We start from the raw sequence: 21,370 nt of genomic DNA, 5'->3' as shown, positions 1-21,370 counted from the left end.
ATTCAAGTATCTCAAGCACCAGTGACCAAAATTGTTTCTGTTGCGGTTTTAGCATCTTTAGTATGGAACTAGCATCTCTGTGTAGTTACAGGAAGTACCTTATCTGATGAGTTTTGCATGCCTCACGTGGTGCTGGTAGCCCAGGGTTGTCCCCCCATGAACTAATACCACCCAGATTGTTCTCTTCCTGTTGTATTCAATCAGAGAGTCCCAGCTGATGGAGAGATTTCTTACTATTGCCCACTAAGTTGGTGACCTTGGTGAGGTTTATCTCATTTTGTATTGCTGTACTGGTCTGCTTTGTCTCATTTCTGGTGCTTCGGAACCTGAATCTTGTATAATATTGCACTCCTTTTACCTTTCACAATACCTCCCACTTTTGTCATTCAAACTCCTACTTTTTGTGCAAAAGGCATCAATAAAAATCATAAGACCAGTCCTCAAGGAATGTCACCAAGACTCTGTGTAGCGCAGGCCATTGTCGTCTCTCCTTCAGCCTGTTCCTTACAACTCTTTTATTAAGTCCCATCTCTTCACTCCAGACTAATTCTCCAGGTGGTATTATATCAATTGTTTTACTAAAATCTGAATAGTCTTCATCTACGACTCCTGTCAGCTGAACAGTCAGTTATCTCACCCAGGAAGATGTACGCCAAGCCTGGTTATCACCTGCCTTTGTCAGATTTTGTTCACCTTCCTAATTAATTTTTAACATGTGAATTTTCTTTTCAAAATGTACTTGAACTTTATGCCTGTTTGAAAGGCCAGCGGCTAGACTGTAGTTGCCTGTGTCATTTTTCTTCTTCTCTTTCATTTATATACTGCATTTGTTATTCTGCAGTTCCTCCGCTATTCAGTCTCAGTTGAACACAAGTGGGTGGGTATATGCAGAAAAACAACTTGCAAACAACTCTGTGGGGGGTGCATGTTTACAGCCACTGTGACTGATATCAAATTTGCTCAATTTACAATTGCAAATATGTTTTTATAGCTGCTGGCTCTGCGTAAAACACTCTCAGATTTGAAAGCCAACCTGTGTCCATTTTGGCTTATGCGTTGGAGCTTTGAATTCTGCTGCTTTTCTGCTCAGTCAGGATTTTGGTTAGAGAGACTTCATTCTGCCTTTGTTTGGCTCCCATTTTCTACAAGACTTGGTCGAGGCAATCTTTGCAAAGGTGAGACCCTGAATTTTTACTTTGGTACAGCATTTTAGAGAAGCTATGGAAAAGACTATATAAAGAAACCTAAATATATAAAGCAAGTATTACGCATATTAAAGACTCCTCACAAATGGATCACATTCCATTTATCATTCCCAGGATAAAGTATAAGCTGGCTGATATCTCTGTACTTTCTCCCTTCTGATTACTTTATCTCTGCAGAGTAAGCATTTCTGACTGAATGTGCTGTGGGCTGACGGTAGCATCCATTCATAGCTGGTTTTCAGAAGAACAACACATACCTTAGGTTCTAGGTAACACTATTAGAGTGAATCCCACTTCAGAATATTTCTAAATGGCCAGTAATCAACATAAACTGAGTGCGGTTCTGCAAGAGCAACAAAAGACCTAATTAAACTTCTGGGAGTGCAGAGGGTAATAATAAGCTGTGACAAGATAATTCAAGACCAGGGGATCATGATAGAAGCTTAAACATGATATTCCACCTGGCGCAGGGGGATCGTTGCTTGCTGTGTGCTCTGCTCAGGGACAGCTGGTTGTATCCCATCCCTTCTGGATGTTCTGGAACCAGAACAGCTGTGCCCAGAAAACGTAGCACTCCAGCCTTGCTGTGGGCAGACCTGGTCAGTCTGGGTGAAGCATCATCCTTGTGAGATGATGCTTTTCCTGGGAGCTGAATGGCATGGCGCTGCACTGCAGCACAGTCAGAGCTCATTCTGGGAGCTTGAGCATGGTGCTGCCTTAAGCTGCCATCTTCCTATAGCATAAAGATTGCTCTTAGATAATTTTCAGGCTCTACCCTCAGGTTTTATTCAATTTTTGGGGCTGTTCTGCCCCAGTGAAGAGAGGAAATACCTGTGCAAGAACAGAGTGTATTTTCCAGATGCCATATAGAATAACTTAATAGAATATTTCTAGTTCTTCTCTGAGTGGTTTTGTACAAGAAAGAGCCATAGAGTATAAATTAGTGAAGCAATATGAATGCGGTCCCAATTAATTGTAATTAGTAGCGAATGAGGGGATGTAACACTGTGAAAAGTTCAGTCAGTTTCGATGTTGAATTTGAACATGGGAGAAAAAGCTGTAGATGTGATTTTTCACAGTGTTTACATGCACAACTACATCCTCATGTAATTCTTCCCTGTGCAGGAATTATTCATTGAGATCAACAATCACAAGCTGGTATAAGGACTTCAGGACCAAAATTAGTATTTTCCCCTTCTGAAATGAAATGTGGTTATAGTAGGCATCTCAGGAGTCTCCTGCTCTCCTCCACAGGCTTTATTACGTGTGGTACATATCCACGTAAGTGCATCTTTGTCTACTGATCATCTGAGAACCTATTAACTTAGATATATTATAATAATATGATTGCCATTGTACAAGCACCCTGCAGTGGTCTCGAGCCGCAGCACCTCTGAGCTGCACTTGCCCAGTCCCCCAGTGGTGAACAGCATTGGGCTGCCACGGATCAGCCTTATGGCAGATTTGCTGCTGTCAGTCCTTCAGACTTGACTGGTCACTTTGCTAATGTCTCTGTTTCCTAAACAAAACAAAACAGAAAATCCAGTTAATTTTGAAATTACATGTCCTCTTTCATTTTTGGGCAGGCACAATTTAATGAAAAGATCCCTATGTTTCTGCCATATGCTTGAAGCGTAAATCACGTTATCCTTATTCTTTTGGCCAGAATAAATAAACAGGTATTGACACTTGACTACAAGATTATGAGTGTTTTTCATTATTTCTTTTTCCTGGAAACATTAACATTTTATATGAAATGGAAATGACTACAGATCCCAAGCATTTTATATCAGTTGTTTTTTCTTCACCAGTGCATATAACATTTTTGATTTGTTTTAAAGACAAAAAACGTTAATTCCTGAGTGCTTAAAAAACATTCTAGACCAACTCTGCAAGCCATTGAATTGTTTGTTAGTTAAAATAGCATGAGTATTTTTGAATTTAAACCAGAGTTTAACGCTAATTCAACAAGGCACTTAAGCACTGGCCTAAGTTCATCCCATCACACCTTTTAAGTTGAACGTGTGTTTATGTTTTCTGCTGAACTGAGGCCTCTGCCAGCATCTTTTTTTATCTATTGTACATATTATGAATTATTATCTGTTTTATGAATAAGAGTTTATTCCACTTAATAGTCTAGGATATTTCCTCCCTCTGTACGCTTGTAGTGCTGATGATTTTCTTCACTGACTGATACTTGCCATCTGCACTGCAGCATGCTTTCTAGTTAATAGACAATAAAAAGAATAAAAATTAGCATTAATTGTATAATTTTGTATTATTTGTAGTCTGGGATCTGCTGGTCTTGGTAGTGGCCAGCTGCAACATCCATATACTGAGAGGAAGGGGCAGATTGGCACACGGTGTCATTGTTCATCCTTTGGAAACAAATAGTTGTTTTATATAGATGTTGGTCCATCTTCCCACGGTAGGGTTCCCTTCTCTCCTCTTTCAGATCCTTTCTGCAGCCTCACTTCTTTTATTTTGCTTTTCACCCAAAGTATGTGTTAGGCACTCTGTATCTTGTCTTTTCTATAGTATTAACTTCAATTTTAAAATTAACTTAAAGTGGGATAATTCATGCAGTGCTTTCTTTTTAACTTGCATTTTTTAATTGCTTGTTTATTGGTCTTTCTTCCCATGCATTTTGCTTGGTCATCTTTCCTTGTTTATCTGCAGGTTGTTAGGTGTTTGGACTGGGCTGTATTCTGATGATCTCTGCAAAGTGCAGTGGACAGTTTCAATGGATGTTGAGTTCATATACACTCTTATAAGGGTAGATGAACATAAGAAAACTTCTAAGTCACTGTTAGCTGTGTTCATAAAGAAAGAATTCTGTGGAGGTAATTTTTATGGGATGTTATTCACACTGAGATGTGAAATATTCCCGAAACAAGAAGAGTTACCTTTTGAGAGAGTACTCCAGCCACAATTTCAAATTAAATAGTTTTACAGCAGGTGATGAAAAATATAAATGGCCACTTAAAACCAAAGCTGAAGAGAGACATTTTCCAAGACCTCTCCTGTTTTATTTCTGACTCCAAATGTAATACTGGGTTTCCATAGATATTTCCATTAGATTCATGAAAAGCAAATGCCTCTGCAAAATACGGTTTTCCTAGTCTTATCAGAGACATGATGCTTATTCCAAACAACATAATCACCCATGCTGTAGGCTAAACCATCATCTACCTTTTTATCTAGACACAAAGCATTCTAATCAAACGCTGGTACGGTAGCAGACAGTACAGCTTGCTTTTGTACTAGAACTCAGTTGTTCATGATTCATAGCTTCGAAAACTGACTCAGGCATCCCAAGCCCACGTGTACAACAAAGTGCTTTATAGATAGAAGGTTAGCTGTACAAATGGTGGAAGTTTTTCTCTGTGTATTCTGCAGAGAAAGATCTGAAACACATTAACGTCACATCAGGTCATTTGTTCAGCAGATCAACACTGTGACTCACCAGAGACAGGGGTTTGTCTTCAGAGGGTCTGCTGAGTACACAGCATGCAATACAATTGAGTTGGTAACACAAAATGGATGCTCTGCATGGATTGAATCACACATGCTCCTTGCCATGGTCACCACTGGTTGTGGTGGAAAGGCTTGAGAGGGCTGTTTTCAGGAGAAGCAGCATCACGAACAGAAAAATGTATAATATGGTCCTTGCCCAGTACAACTCCTGATCTCCAGCAGAGCATCACAAGCCACGTTTCTTTGGTTTTCAGCATCATTAACATTTTCACACCCTGCAGGCAGCTTTGTGCTACATTTGGGGAGGCAGAGCATGTCACAATTATTGCAGTACTGGTGGAAGGAAGGGAGAAAGTCTTGTGTGATCTGCCAGGTAGGAAACTGTTCTCTCTAATGCACTGGCAGGTGCTTGATAGTATAGAAAAAGGGGAACCCTTCCTTCCCCCTCCTGACACATGTAGTCCCTGGGAGATGTGCTGCTTAACTGTGTTTTCTGATCAGCTTGTGCCCAGCTTGCCACAGCAAGTCATCCTTGTCGATCCTTCAGCAAACCTGCTCCGAACTGAGGCTGGAGTTCAGTTTTCATTTAGGCAGTAGCAGCATCTGATGTAGCTAAGTCAGAGGTCCTGTGGGCACGTGGTACCAGCAGCTCCTGCCCAAAGGGACTGACACTTGGAAGAGATTATCAAGTATGTGAAAGCAAGTATTACAATTTCCCATGCAATTTCCAGACATAGGTGTTGCAGCCAGCTGGCAATTAGATGTGTGCAGGTAAGTGCCGTCGCTCAGAGGCTGTGTTGAGCTGAGTAGGATCTCGTGCAAGGGCAGTGGTGTACCCCTAAATGCTTGGTGCCAGTGTGAAGTACCCAGCTTCCTAAATTCAGGACTCAGCTTGTGCCTGAGTTGCAGGGTGGTGATTTACAAGATCATCCACCTACCAGTTTGTGGCCACAAACTTGCTAAGTCTTGTTTAAAATTTAGCCACAAAATGGGAATATTCACCCGTGGTGTCACTGACATGTACTGTGAATATACGTATCACTGACAGTGTCAGCAAAATGCGTTTTGAAAAAGGCAGCCCTGTAAGATACTGAATTGAAATTTGAATTAAAAATCACCAGAGGAATTACCATGAACTGTCCACTTAAGCTGGATGTTACTTTTGCTTACAATCACTTTGCATATTTTATTTAAAAATGAATGACTTGCCTGTAGTAACAGTAGAGTAGTAGAACTTCTCTTTCTTGGGAAGTTGAGATGCTAAAATAAGGTTGAGGGTATTCTGGCTGGATTTCAGTCGGACTTCACACATGAATGCTTTCTGTAATAAGGATTTCAGAAGCATGATGCAGCTTGAACGAGATATTTTTCTTCTAAAGTTGCAGTGAAGCTGTAAACTCTAATATCATAGGTTAACTTCAGAGAGTTTATTGCTGTACATTTTGTGTTAGGTCATAATTACACTGAGCGTGACATTTAGTGTTTCTTTCATTTCTCTTCCAGTTGGGTAGCGTGGCACTAGCCAAATAGTACATAACGTATGTCAAGATTGGTGTGCCATTTGTCAGATTTTCACACTTGAATTTCAAATATTACAAGAACTGGAAATCTATGATATTTGCATTTATCTGACAGCTCCATTTCTTAACTGCCATGAACTTTGTAAACTTGCTACAGTGTATTTCTCCTTGCTGTTAGCATCAAAACTGTCATAGCAGTGTAGATTAACACAGCATTGGCATTTAGCTTTTTCATCCAGTCTCTCCTGGAAAATAACCTTCTAGTGTTTCGGCTAACACTTAATCCTTTTGTATTTTAATTTTAGAAGGTGAGCTATGTCATTTCTTAAGGGAAACTGTTCTGAGCATAGTTGTGAATTTAAAGCAAAAGGTACTTAAGGGACATACCAAAATTCTGTTAATTTGAGTAAGGAGGAAAAATTAAAGTTGCAATTATTACTGAATCTATCGTTATTATTTTTATCTATCATTAAACAGAGCAGCCTAAATGGCTATTATCTTTGTCAGTTTTCAGATAGCTCCTCACCTACTGCATAGCATACTGGGTCAAAAGGCCTTTTTGAACAAATAATTATACATAGCATTAAAATGTCATTATTTTTGTCTTCCTGTTAAAAATATTTTCTTCCTTCAGTAGCTGATAGATTACAACTATTACTTTTAATTGTGATACTATGTTTCTATACATTCACGTTATTGTATAATAATATGTGTAATATAAACGTGTATAATATAAACTTCCCTAGTTTAAGGATACCATGAGATCTGGTTTGGCTCAGAACTTAAACTGGGAAAGAAAAAAGTCTCTTGGTCATTTCTCCATTACCATCATTCTTAGATCCATGAGTTGAAATAGTTTCATGCATTTTTAAAATTTTGAGGTAGGACTGTTGTTTTCAGAAGGAAGCATTTTCCAGTCATGTCTGCAAGCCTGACTTAGCAGTATGAGAGGCATACAAGCAAATCGAACTGTGAATGCAAAAAAACGTTGATTGCATTCATTTCCATTGGCGTAGCTAAAAAAAAAAAAAAAAAAGGAAAAATCAAATAAAAATACTGACTTATTTCACTTTGTTGTTGTTTTAAAAGTATGATTCCTTGTGACCAACATAAAGAAGAGAAGTTTTGGAAAAATAAGGACATTTAAGTTTCTTGCCATGTTTCCCTGAGATTTCCCTCTGAGGCCAAAAGAGGGAAGAATCAAGACACCCATGCACAGAGCATCCTGGCTCCCGTGGACTTCTCTGTGCGCTTCAACCCTGCTCTGCTGCTTCACAGTGCAGAGTCAAGAGGCCTTCAGGGTGTTTCTTTGTGAAGGGTTTTAAACACAGTTGCTTAAAAACACTTTTCTTTGCATGTGTTTTTCCTCAGCCCAGGTGGTGTGAAGTGCCATGTGAGCAGTGCCGTCTGAGCGTAGGCAAGGCTGTAACCCAACAAAGGCTTGTCCGGCTCCAGGTGTCTTTCACACAAGGGCAGCTTGCAGGTTCTTGGAGAAAGGAAGACAGGGCTCTTATGTCCTGAGTTAGAAAAGGCAGTGGCAGGGTCCCATCCATTCTGAAGGCCAACAGCTGTGCTATTTCACGTATGCAACGTGTCCTCTGTCCTGGCGCACACTGGCCAAGGAGGCTTTGTTGTACTGGTAGTACTGGCTGCCTGACCTGCTGCTACCTGGACACAAACCATGGCCCTCTTCCCCAGGCACTGGTTGTCCTTCATGTGCCTGATACCCCTTGGAACACCTTGCAGAGTAGGTGAGAGGCAGCAGATCCAAGGGTGAAACTTCACACCGTCACTGAAAGGTGTTGGCTGATGTGTGGATAGCAAGAAAGTCCTTGATGGGAGCAAACATCTGTCCTTGCCAAAGTGCAGCCACCAGTCTGAAGGCAAAAGGAAGGTAGCTGAGAATTACTTGCAAAAGACTGAGGACATTTGATCGTATAAGTCCTAGGGTGGTATGTTCATAAAGGTCTATATCATTTAGTAAAACCTGGAGTTTTACTGAGTTCTTGCAAGAACATTATTGGGAGGCCTTATTAAACTCACAGAGCATTTACCATAACTTTATTAACATGTGTGGTTTTTTAATTAAAGTATGGACTACTTGAGGGAGCAACTGAATGGTTCCCTAATGAATTTGTTACATTAATTTCCTTCAGAAAGCATATCTGAACCTAACTTAAATTGCTCCTGCAATTAATTTATGCAATTTATTCTAGTAAGTGCTGTAGTTTTTCCCTGTAATTGTTCACTTAATTGACAGGTTTAATTTCATGTAACATGAGAGCCAGCAGTACTGCGCTTGCAGTGCTTCATAAAAGTTGATATTAGATGTTGTGCTGTTGGGTTTTGGCAAGAAGGCGGCAATAAAATATTCCCGTAAAATAGAAATGTCCAAGTAACAGATATTGAGGCCAAAATTTTCTTTTTAAAAATTACTCTCCAAAGGTAGGTCTTAAATCCATATTTAATCATGTAGGTAAGTGGCCAGATTTTTTACATGTGCAGCTTTAGATCCAGCAGAGTACCTTGCCACATGGGCTGTGCGTCCCTTGCACGCCAAAGAGCACTTTCCAGAAGAAGTTCAAAGTCTTGAGGCCAACATGCTTTCCAAGCACACCATGGGCTCCTGCCATCCCTCCCCAGTGAGCTCCAGGTTTGCAGGATGTGTCCCTATATACAGTAGACTTCAGATATGTGTTAAACTGCCCGTGGACATGTACATGTGTGATCTCTGGATGCTCGGCACTGCTAAAGTTTGGATGCTTATTTAAAAGCTGAAGTGGAGAGTTAGGATTCTAAATGTAGTTACTCTTTAAAAAAACATCCTTGGCTTTTCTTTCAAATGGGAGATGTTTGCCGTGATGAAAACAAACTACAACTTGTACCTTTCCTGGTCACAATACTAGCTTCCATGGTTTCCTTGGTGGATCAGGCCCTTCCTCCTCCCATCACAGACACCACTTCTGTACCATCACTGTGTGGTGCTGGTGACTGCCCTGGAGCATCCCTGCACGCTGCTGTGTTTTCATTTTCCATGTGCCAATCAGATAATAAATGACATTTATAGAAACACAGAGCTGACCTTCTCCGTTTTGTGGCTTTTCAGATAATCACTTTGATTTATTCTGAAGTTTCAGACTTCAGCTGGAGCCCTACAGCGACCCTCTGTGTGAACTTCGGTTTTCAAATAGGTTCAAATCAGATGTCACTAATAATTGAGGGAGAAAACATTCTGCTTTGATTTTTAACACTGTATACATTTTCTCTCTCTTCTCTAATGTTTTTTCCCATATGCTGCTATTCTTTGCTTTCCTCCTCCCCTCAGTTTATCTTTCTGCCTGCTAGCGTTTGCAATCTGTTATTCAGTGCTGTGTGGACTGTCAGAAGGGCTGATCAAGCCCAGGGCTGGGAAACCCGCGTTCCTGCTCTGGCTGTGATGCTAACCTCTTGGATGCCCTGGAGGAGTTTCAGCCTCTTCGCCTCTGGTACACAAATAACTTGCCTCTCCCCAGGGAGGGCCATGGGGATGGAGTGGTTTCACAGCAGTGTGGTCCAAGCTGAATTCAGCCTCCCAGATGCAGTGAAGGGCTGAGGCGTGACTGGGGCAAGGGACCATCGCAGAAAGTGGGGAGGGAAGAGGGAGGGTGAGAAAAGGAGTTGAATCAGGACAACAGCTTAGAAATCTGCTGCGGTGGCTGGCAGGGGATGAGGCAAGAGCGTCCAGAGGCTGTGGGCAGGGCCAGGTTCTCTCTGCACCTCTGCACCTGCCCCTTCCCCAGCTGATGAGCTTCTGCCCCTCCATGCCAGCAGCACCAACACACTGCTTTGCTAGGGCTTCAGTGAAATGGACCTGTTATTTTTTTTATAGCTTTCATATATTTCTTTACTAAGGTTTCTTGGGATTTTAATTTACCTCTGAACACCAAATACCATTTTGAAAAATCTTCCAGCATCTCTCCTGATACCCCTCTTTTCCTCTAATCCAATCCGTAGTACCCAAATCACTTGCTGATGTCAGAAAAGCCAGCCCTGTTTTGAACTCAGCCCACTGTAGTGTTGAGCTGCCCTTCAGCATTCCAGGTTGCCTGGCGGCTTGCTCCTTGCTGGGAGCTGCCAGCAGCACAGACATGGCTGGCTGGGATGTGGAGGGCTGATCAAGCATGGAGCAGGACCCTCTCCATCCCCAGGGGCTGAGACAGGCCATGTGCTGCGGGGAAGCTGTCATAGGCACAGCTGTGTCTGTCCCCTCTGGATGCTCTTTTCTCAAGGGCTGGAGAACACACCTTTCTTCTGTAACCTGCCAAACTGAAATGCAGTCAATTCTGATTTTTCACCTTCTGCTGATGTTGCTATTGGGAATGACAGATGTCTTATATTCTGGCCTGTCCTTCCTTATCCTACAGCATCACACTCACCAGCTTCCCTCTCACATGCAGTGGGAGAGCACAATTTAATATAAATCAGATTTAAGAATAAGATTCAAATGCGTGGCAGAATCCATCAGGAAGAAAGGCAAGAGGAGAATCACACAAATTTCATGCTAGTTTTTTACACTTTTTTTTTTTTTCCTTTGCAAAAAGCAGCCATGGTCTGTGTAACCATATCCTTTCATACCTACTTTTTCATAGCCATCTTAATGCATAAATATATCAAAACTATTACAAAACATATGGCTCTGGGTATACATACGTATGCTTTTAGGTTTATCTAATAGAAGAAGAAAGGCCCCCATTGCTATGCTATCATCTGAAGTATAAAAATAGAAGATTTTCATTAGTTTAATGTCATAGTGCTGTATTTTGAGTTCTGACCCTCAAGGCACCCTGTATCTCTGTCTTTCACTGACAAGCAAATTAACTCTGCATATCTAGAAAATAGCATGCATAATGCAATCCTGCTGCTGGATTTTCTCTTCTTTGAAGTACCAGTTGTCTGGTTTAGCCTGTGCTTCAGCGTGTGCATCTAAAACAGCTTGGCTACTCTGCCAGCTCCATTTCAGGGTTTGCAGGGTTTACATTGATTTATTTCTGTAAATGGGCTATCGAGAGAGCCTAAGTTAATACCAATAAAACAGACTAAATGTGAACTTTAAGCTTTCCTAAATTTTTAACTTTGTAAGAATCGTAGCCTGTCAGTGATGTCTCAGAAGTATCAAAGACCTTCACAAGGTGTTAATAATTATCTGCTTTAGAGAAAGAACAAGTTTGTTTATAATGCCTGGACCACATACCAAGAGAGACAAAGCACAGTGAAAGGTTTTCTGATACACAGGTCTGAAATTCTCATTTGTTGCATTCAGGGGGGGAATCATCAATCACATAGCACTTTCTAGATCTCATGGATTCACAACGTCTGTGTTCTTTTCTTAAAGTATCTTCCTTCTGGTTTCAGAAGTCAGTAGAAAAGCTGGTCCAGTTTGCTTTCTGGGTCACTCCAGACTGTAGAGAAGAGCATCTCCATTCTGCTTTTGTCAAGCTCCTTGTGAAAGTGGACTGTTCTGGTATTAATGGTTATGATGTATAGCTTAAGAGGAGATGTGCTTTGTCTGATGAAAAAGATCAAAAGCAGGTCAAAAATAAGGGCCAGGAGTCTCATCCTGTTAAGTGCTGAATGCAGCTCCTGACAGTCTCACTCTCCTCAAATTCAGCACAAGTGGGTAGAAGCAAACCAGAAGCAATAACAGTGAGGTCGGGCACCGATTACCACAAAACTACATTGTATTCTTCATGGGAGATCATCAAGATCTCAGATAGGTGCTTGAAAATCCATAGTCCCATGCTGGTTAGTGGTGATTTTCTTTTTTCCACAAAGTCTGACAGGAAACCCCAAAATTTCATTTAAATACCTTTTCCCATTTATAAGAGGGCTTGGGTTTCAAAGGAATTCCTTCAGCATGCTCTCTGAATGCCATTTAACTTCCCATGAAAAAACAGTAATGGGAAGAGTTGTTTTAATTAGCACATGAGCTGTGCAAAGGCTAATGTATTCCACCTCTTCATTGTTGTAAAAGGAGCAGATTTCTTGGTAGCATGAAGCGAGCAGAGAAGAGGAATTGTGTTCTGCTCTCCATCCACACACACAGCCTCATTCAGGGGGAAGGTGAGAACGGGAGGTGATTTGTAGCTGTCTGCCATTTGTACAGCACAAGCTTCTGTTGTTCTCCAGGCTGGAGAGAACACCGGCTCCCCTCTTCAAACCTACTGCAGTGCGACAGGTAGGCAGCAGCCTTCAGAGAACCTCAGATTTTGTTACTTAATTTCAACAATAAAGGATTGCAAAGAAAAGTTATTTTTTAATTCACGTTTTAAAAAAAGAACAACTGGATGTCAGGCTGGAAAAAGAGAGCCATGACTTCCCCAGGCATGACACTTCTTGATCAGAAGTCCCAAGGAAGCCACATTTTAGAGATATCTTTGAAAGTATGCCTCTTTTCCCTCCATCTGGTCAGCCTTAAACTGGCACTGGACCAGAGCTTTGACTCCCAGTGCCCCCGTGTCCCAAACTGGGTCCAGCACCATGCGCTGCCATGGAGACTGGACGCACACATGAGCCCCTGCTCCAGTTCTCGACATACTCTCCAGTCTGCCGGGAGGCACAGCTGGGCACAGCCCAGTGCACCAAGCTCCTGGCCTCTCATTGTGGTTCAGGGGGCGGTGATGAAGCAGCGTGGCCTGTTAAACAGATGGTAAGGGTGAATGATTTCATGGCCTCCTGCAGCCCAGGCGTGTGTCAGCACAAGCTGTAAAGGAAAGCCTGAGCTCCAGACAGCATTTCCCTGGCAGTGAGGCTGGAGCAGTGAATGATGTTACAGAGGCTGCATTTCGCCAAGAAATTGCTCACAAGAAGGTTGATCCAGTAACAAAAAGCAAAGTGAGGTGCGCTGGGCCAGACAAGGTGAGGAACATCTCGGGGGCTTCCAGCCACAAAGCCAGACCGTGTGCACTGCAGACTGTCCTGCAGTTCCAGAAGTGTGAAGTGACAAGCTGGTTTGAAACAACTTGGCGAAAAGGCTCTCGTAAAAATAGAGACAGAAAGAGAAGTAATGCCAACAGGAGAAGGAAACAAGTATATCTTTTCATGAGGAAAATAACTGTAGGGCCAAAACAAAAGGCTTTTAAATGGTCCAAGAAAATAAACAATTAAGAAAAAAAGAAGAGCATGCAAAGCAAAGCAAACCTGACGTGATTTTTGCCTTGTCTGAACTTGTTCAACGTGGGGGACTTGGTTCGCTAGCGAAAGGGAACACTGCAGAGGTGGCTTGGCCAAAAGCAATGGCTTTTGCTGACAGAGTGTTGAAGAGAGGACAAAGAAAATGCCACTACTTATATTAGATGGGAGCTAATGTGGCTAAAACAGAGAAAGCTTGTTTCTCAGGAAGAACAAAGATCTAGTTAATACGATAATGAGATATGGGTCTTCATTTTAATTTTAATTTGCAAAATGCTTTATAAATGTTAACTTTTGAATATGCACAGCCTCTGGGTTGGAAGCTACCAGGGACTACCCTGTTTGCCATTCCTGTTTTCCAATGGGCATGGTAAAAGCACACCGACAGTGTAAGATCTCTGAATATTTTACCTGTGCTAGTGATAGATATAAACCAGGACTTGTTACCTCAGACTTTATTTCTTGACCTCATCTGTCCAGGAGGTGTTCATTTTCACTTTTTTCAGCTGTTGGACACCATGGCCTTGCATATGAGCTGCACAAGATCACTTGCAGGAGCCATCTCTCTGATTTCGGGAACACCAGTGGAGTGGGGTAACGAGCTGCAGAGTGGGGGTTGTGTTCAGGGCTTTCACTGACAACACACAGGCCCCTCAACCAAATTAAAAACTAAGCTTTGGTTAATCAGGGTATCAGAGCATGCAGATCTTGCAGTACACACGTAACAACAGAAATACTTCTGTAAGTTATTTTGCACTCATTTAGAAAAAATTAATAGTTTCAAGAAACCATCCAAAAATGTACGTGTCTGCCTTAGAATTATAACATGGGGGTCACTGAGGCCTAGTTCATGTTCACTTCGTTGCTTTGTGGGTTATAATGGCATAAATCCTCAGCAGCTTGGTTTGATGTAGTCCTGCAGAAGTACAGTCATTATATCTGTTCAGCTGCACCAGCTGGGGATGTGACTTGGAGCCTTTCAACAAATAATTTTCAGTCAAATGAAACCTCAGTGTCTGGTAGGAATAGTTTCTAAATTTTACAGATATATATATACTACCATCTGGTAGGAATAGTTTCAGACCTCTGTAAGTGTGTGTGTATGTGCAGATACATATATTCTGCTGTACAGGATGCAAAGATGTGAAAGTGATCCAGATTAGCCATTACCAATTCCCTGTAAATTTTAAAAGTGCCGCCTTTTTTGTTGTTTCTTTAGTGCATAAGGATTCTGTCCTCTAGTTGTAGAGGAAAGTTTGTTCAGAGTCCCTTCACCCCAAAATCCAGGTTCCTTCATGACAGTTTGGATGTCTGTTTTCAGTGCCAGGCTCGGCTGGTGCGGCGCGATGCAAGCCAGTGGGTTCCGGGACCTGCGGAGAGACCCCATCCTCTCAGCAGGATTCTGCACCTGTAGAGAGGTTTGCCAGTGCAGGGCCAATTGTGGAACCATGGGATGGACACACAAACCACTACAGCACCATCCACCGGGGAAGACCCTGGCAATAAGCAGGAGTGATTGTGTGTTGGTGTGTGCATGTGGCAAGAAGGGTTATTTTGTGATGGATCTTCTGCCACAGGGACGAGGAGCCAAACAAGAAGAGAGGCAGGCAGAGATGTCAAAAGGTACAGAGCTGTGTTGACAGGGCCATACAAATACCAGGTGACCCAGTTATCTCTCACTTGGCTAATTCTCATCCACAGGTCAGCTGAGAAAGCATTTTTTCAATGCTTTGTGCAGTATGGCCCTGTGGTGAGGGAGATGCAGCCAGGGCTTAGAATTTCTCTTTGCCAAGGTGCTGCCTGGCCGCCTGGAGAGACCTTTTACATGGGCCTGTAAATGGTGTTTGGCTTCAGTGGAAGATAAGCAGTGTAGCTTATCAGAAGTGCTTTGGAAAAACTAGTAACTGTGCCACTCTGAGGGTTAAGGACTTTCGTATGGCAATGCAGACCTTTCCAATGTGCAGCTATTACTTCCGCTGTATTTAGCACAGATTCTTCCCATTTTTCTAGTTGCAAAGGTAGAAAATGCATTTGGAGCGCAGCGGGCTGCCAGCCAGGGCCTGGGTACAGTGCCTGAGGAGCAATTCCCCTCTTCATGGCTGTTTTGTCCCAAGGAGACCAGCAAACCAGTTGGTTCCTCTCCATTTGGGGCTCTTCTTCGGGGCACGGGATCTTGTGTTTGCTGTGGAAAGCAAAACATACCTTGCACTGATGAAATTGCTGTATGATTTTGGTTACAAATGTGGTTAGAGAGATACCGCTCACTTTCCTTGCTGTCTAGCATTTGTGCCTTCTTGCTTAGCTACAGAGACTCATGCCACACTAAGGACATGCTGTCTGACAAGCCCCTGAGTTTCTAGAATACGTGATGAAACTAATTTAAAATTTCCTCACAGTTATCATTTTCCTACTGCTTATTATCAAAACACTTGAAAGTTTTTCACTCACTCAGCTCCGTGTTTCTTGATTTCTTTAGGCTGTGACTCGTCACTGAACCTGACGTCCCAGAAAGCCACAGATGCAGTGGACAATATCTTTCGGTCCCTCAGGGATATTGCCAGAGCTCGAATGCACATGAAGCAGTTTAATTCCATACATAATCCCGGCAGCAACACCCACCAGGCAAGTGTATCTTTCTTTCCTCTGTGTATGTTACTTCTCTAGCATGCTGTCAACATTACAGCACTGATTTTGTTGATGTGCTAAGCCTATATATGTTCTGCCCATGTGGAAGACATTTAAATACAGATTTTATAATTGATCTAATCATCAAGAACTTCCTCAAGTCCTTCATCCAAGCTCAGGCATATCCATGTTAATGTCAACGAAGAACTGTCTGAGGAATAAATTTGGGATTTGCTCTGCAGCACTGATACAACATAAATGCCTGTGAAAGGCAGGGCTAGGTGGAGACGGTTCTGAACTAAGTCTTGTCATGGCTTAGCAAAGCAGGACACCCACATCCATACAGCAGCTATATTCCTGCGTATTTTCTCTCCCATCCCTGTAAGTGTGAGAAGCAGTCTGGTTTGTAAATAGGTGAAAAATGTAGCTTTTGTTTCTAAAATACGATCTGTGATATTACTATAGATCATCAGGACTAATATACAGGCTTTTTTTTCTCTCTCTCCATCTCCACCAAAGTGTTTTAACTTTTTCAGTTAAAAATGGAGTTTTACAATGGAAAGCACATACAGTGATTTAGAGAGAGACCATAAAACTTGATTCTAGCCTTGAGCCAGAAAAAAATCCTTCCAGACTCATAAGAATGCTGTAGACCAGCAGAGGGATGTAGTTCAAATTAAGCATTGCTTTGTAATAGCAGAAATAGGGAATGTTGCAAAATGGCACTGGAAAACTGAGGTGGAGAAAACCTGTTACTGAAGTCTCCTAGCAGTTAGGACCCGTCTGGTGTCTGAAATGGGGAAAATTGTTAAACATTTAATACAGTTCAGTGAGGGGGCAGCCAGATGATAAGAAAATACCTTCTAAAAATTTCCTGGAAGTGTAATTAGCATCAATATGTTATTTGGATGTAACCCAGGTTGTTTGCTCAGGGCTAAGTGCTAGAACACAGCAAGGGCTGTATTAGCACCTTGCAGCCCCCTAATCTAGCTATGCGATGGATTTAATTGCTTGAAGAGGACTGATCTTATGCTGAGGACGGTTGAGGAGGTTCAGAGTAGGAGAAGTAAGCAGGCAGCACAGTTTTTTCATTATACACAGAGCTCTCCACAAGCAGACCACTGTTTTGATGGCAGGTGTTAATGCATGGGTTATGTGCGATCAGTTTAGCTCCTCTGAAGAAGTTGTGCCCTTCCTGTGGCCATACACGTTCCCAGCCCGATGTAGTGCTTTGGGAATGGGTTTAGCCTATGGGTGCTTTTCCGCTTCATCTGTTAGGAGTTGGGAAGCCTCCATTTCCTGTTAATACTCAAAAAAGTTTTCTATAGATCTATAAGTGGAAATTTGATAGCCTTTTAGAAGGACTTTTTGTAGCATTGAGGCTTATATGTCTTACAGAAAATGATAAATGCTTTCATCAGATTATCAAACCAGTTTGTGTAGTGACCGTGCAAGAGGAGAGTATTTATTTTGCCTGATATTGTAACTACCGTTCTTTTCCTTTCACCTTGATCTGAAGTATATTTCTCTCTCCCTCCTCCCCTCCCTCCCTCCTTCCATCCTTCCCTCTCCTTTTCTCATTCTTTCTTTCTCTCTCTTTCTGTTCTCTCCGTTTTCTCCTAATCTTGCCTGAGGTTTGTCCTATAGCTGTTGAGGTTTTCAACAACTGTTTTAAACACAATTTGTGCCCCAACGAAATTTGAAGTTGATGAAAGTTTCATTATATGAGTTAGAAATCACTGCAGCTATTGGCAGTTACATGAAAAAATAAAGTAAAAACTCCCTAAAAATGTAATAGATTAATTTCAAGTCATAAGAGGTTTTTAAAAATATTTGAAACTATTATAGGTAAAAAAAGCGATCGTAGTATCTGCCTTCTAGTATCTGTGTAGTTGAACTGGATCATTTTGAAGGGCACTGAGTTTTGGTGCTGAAAATTCAGACATGCAGAATCATAGCGCATTTTCACTGTCTTTTGAGTCCATAGTTTTCTCTGAAGTCAGATGATATTTTTCCTTTAATCTCATGCAGTAAGCCTCTCTGTTTAACTGTGATTTGTGATCTCTACTCCAAAAATATTTCATTCCTAATGTCTTTCTGTTCTTCATCTATGAAGATATTAAACAGATTTTTATACATAGGCTTTCATGCCTGCATGTGTATTTTCAAACAGTTGTTTATTGCGTGACTAGATTTGACACAAATCTTGGCATGTTCTCCTAAAAGACCCTGCAGCTCGTGTCTGCTGTAATTTGCTTTGTTGGCGCAATTAAAAATTACGCATACGTTGTGAGAAGAACTAGATGAATTGTATAAATCTTTGTTGACAGGATTCTATTCAAAAACTGTAAGTTTTGTTTCTCACTGTAAAATGTTGGATGAAATACATTTCTTTAATTGCTCCAGAAAATTTTTGTTTCAAGCCAAGTGACTTGCTTTTTATTTTCCATCTATTCTTGCACTTAGCTTTCATGATGTCTCTTGTAGATACCATCTTTACAAAATTAACGATGTTACGCTCAATACCCTTAAGAAATCTAGGGGATGACGTATACGTGGGCTAGTCTGAAAGGAAAACAAATGTGCTAGTTTGAAAGCTGCAAATTTTCTAAGACTGTTGCACTTCCTGAAATGATTGTGGGTCCATTGCAGTTTGGGCAAAGTTGAAAGCAGCAAAACAAAACCCCATCTGTAAACCAAGTAAGGTCAAATTTTCATTAAAGAGCATCTTCCCACAAATCCCTAACATTTTTATCTTAGAAGCTTTTTCAGGATGGCAGAGTGGTTTAAACCTTGGTAAGGGAATGTGAAAATTTCTAGGCTACTAATTCATATTCAGCTCAGGTTTCTGGACCCTGAAGAGGGTGCAGGGCGAATGCTTTGGAAGTGAATCTTTCAGGATGCTGACCATTTGTACCTTTACATGTTCCACTTTTCCTGGTCCTTAACTTCTCTGAAGCTTTGACATGCATGATATTGTTTGGCCTGTTTTTCTCCAGGCTTTCCACAGGTGAAATGATTATGTAGTGGCCTGGCTGTGGAAGCTGAAGAATTAACAGGGACCCCTTAGCTCTGCTTTCCCATGAGGGACAAATAGACCTCTTCCCAGCCCTGCTGATACCCAGGCTTCAGTGCTAACGCGGTGCCTGTGGCAAGGCAGGAGTGGTCAGTAAGCAATCCCTCCCAGGTTTGTAAAATCATTAAAAAGGGATTGAGATCTGGGTGCACAATGAACAACAGGGTGTCATCCCTATTGCTACCCTTTTCTGTACCACCTCCAAAAAGCTTCCAGAGAAACTAGGAACCCCCTGTTTCCTTGCCTCCCTTTAGTGATGTAATACACGGGGGGCAGAGTAAATGCGTGGCCGCCTTCCAGTCTTTTCAGTTCAATGCTAGGGTGGCGCACACCATTTGCAGTCAAGGTCCCAAAGACCACTGCTGCTTTAATGATTTTTAACTCTCTGAATGGTTTCCTTTCTGGGATAATTATTTTTGTTCCCTTTAATGGAAAGAAAATGTTTAGAAGAGCAGCTGCACCAAGTCTAAACAGCTTTACTCACAGTGCATTGTTCTTTTTGTGCAGGCTTCTTACAAACCACTGCTGAAACAGGTAGTGGAAGAGATCTGTAATCCTGATCGACCTGATCCTGTTGATATTGAGCATATGTCATCAGGCCTCACCGATCTCCTTAAAACTGGATTCAGCATGTTCATGAAGGTAAACCAGGCTTCCCAGGCTCATCTGTAAGATTTTCCTGAGGTCAGAGCATCATATGGCAGTAGCTTATTTTGTGTGTTTATGTTGATACTCTTCAGCAGAGCTTAAGGCACAGTTAGGAGAGTTAAATCCTTGCAGGGGCACTGGGAATAGCTTGAGGCACCACACTGCAGGTACAGCACAGATGGACAGCACCCGCTGAACAAAACAAGAGGAATGCAGCAAACCGGCCACCTAAATAAGGGTGATGCTGGACACATAAATAAGGATGATATGTCTGGGAGGAGGCGATGTAAAGGGAAGTCCTACCTCACATAGCTTTTGGAGCTCTTCAGAGACCTAAGAAGCAAATTGTTAAGCAAGCGCCAGTTCACATAACCTACCTGGATTTCCAGAAGGTATTCCACAAGGCACCTCATCAAAGGATTTTAAGAACACCAAGCAGCCTTGAGATAGGAGAGAACTAAGTATGAACAGTGAGGTCTCACAGAGGAGGAAGGCTGTCAGAGGAGCTCCATATTCAGTGCCTTTTCTATAACTTGCAGGGGGCGGGAAGGAAGCCTATGAGTCAGAAATAACCTTGTGGATACTCTTAGCATGTTTTAAGACAGTCTTTCTGCAAGAGCTTACCCTGCTTTACAAATTAGTCTGTGCTAAGTGTTTTCTAAAAAGTGTGGAGTAGCTAGCATGTTGTACATTCCGCTCTGTCTTACTGCATGTCCTGAGTGCTCCCTTGAAAACAACCGCAAATTTACATCAAACCACATCAATACTATGGTTATGAGTACAGTACATTTCTGTACTGTGCCTGGTGTTCTTCCAGTTTTATTACCACCCCCCTCTCAGCACAGAAAAGGCATCAGCAAACTGTATGAGAAGCAGTAGACAGAAGTTGCGGCAAGGGAAAATCCAGTTGGCTATAAGGAAAAAATGTTCACTGTAAGAGTGGTCAAATCCAGAGAGGCTGTGGATTCTCCATCTCTGAGATATTCAAAAGTTGGCCAAACAAAGGCCTGAGCAACCTGATATAATTTTGAAGCTGGCCCTGTTTTGGACAGGGAGATGGACTACATGAGCTACAAAGATTCCTTCCAACATGAATTGTTCTGTGATTCTATGGTAATAGAAAATAAATTTGGTTTTTTGTATTTTGTGTGAATGCCTGCTAGTCCTGCCATGCATTTAAAGACAGGTGACAAAAATAGTTTTGACCATTGTGTTGGTACTATTCTAGAACCTGCTATCAGAATAACAAAGTTTTTTTCCCTGTTATTTCTGGGCAATTTAGTCTTGAGCATAAAATCAGATATGCCTAAAACCCAGTGCTTGTTTTCAGGAATCTCTGTCCACAATTGAAATGGATTTCCAAAATTTATTCAGTTAGGTTCTTAAATGAAGATTCGCAGCTCTTCACTGCTTATGATAAAGCCCCAAGACAAAAGAGGATAGCTATAGAAATAGTGATCCAATGTTCTTTTCATTCATCTATCAGTACTGAAAAAAATCATGCCAACACTCCAAAAATAGTAGAAGAAAAAGCAGATGTTCCACCATCAAACAAAGTAAACAAGCTGGTGCACACAATTGATTTTTTAAATGACTGGGTTTATTTACCAGTAACTCACAATTGTATTTATTTCATTGTGTTTGGTTATTGC

At 41.7% G+C, this 21,370-nt stretch overlaps 1 protein-coding gene across 1 annotated transcript in view; it reads left to right on the top strand.

Moving 5' to 3' along the window:
• Positions 1 to 21,370, top strand: part of SCFD2 (sec1 family domain containing 2) — a 198,587-nt gene that overhangs the window by 167,373 nt on the left and 9,844 nt on the right. The window contains exons 6-7 of the mRNA XM_005433630.3: positions 15,846 to 15,991; positions 19,578 to 19,712. Coding sequence (XP_005433687.3) covers positions 15,846 to 15,991; positions 19,578 to 19,712 — 281 coding nt within the window. The remainder of the gene's footprint in view (positions 1 to 15,845; positions 15,992 to 19,577; positions 19,713 to 21,370) is intronic.

Source organism: Falco cherrug, chromosome 1, assembly GCF_023634085.1.
Source record: "Falco cherrug isolate bFalChe1 chromosome 1, bFalChe1.pri, whole genome shotgun sequence".
Lineage (NCBI taxonomy): Eukaryota > Metazoa > Chordata > Aves > Falconiformes > Falconidae > Falco > Falco cherrug.
Note: the sequence above shows the minus strand (reverse complement) of the source record. Positions and strands in the feature narration are given on the sequence as shown.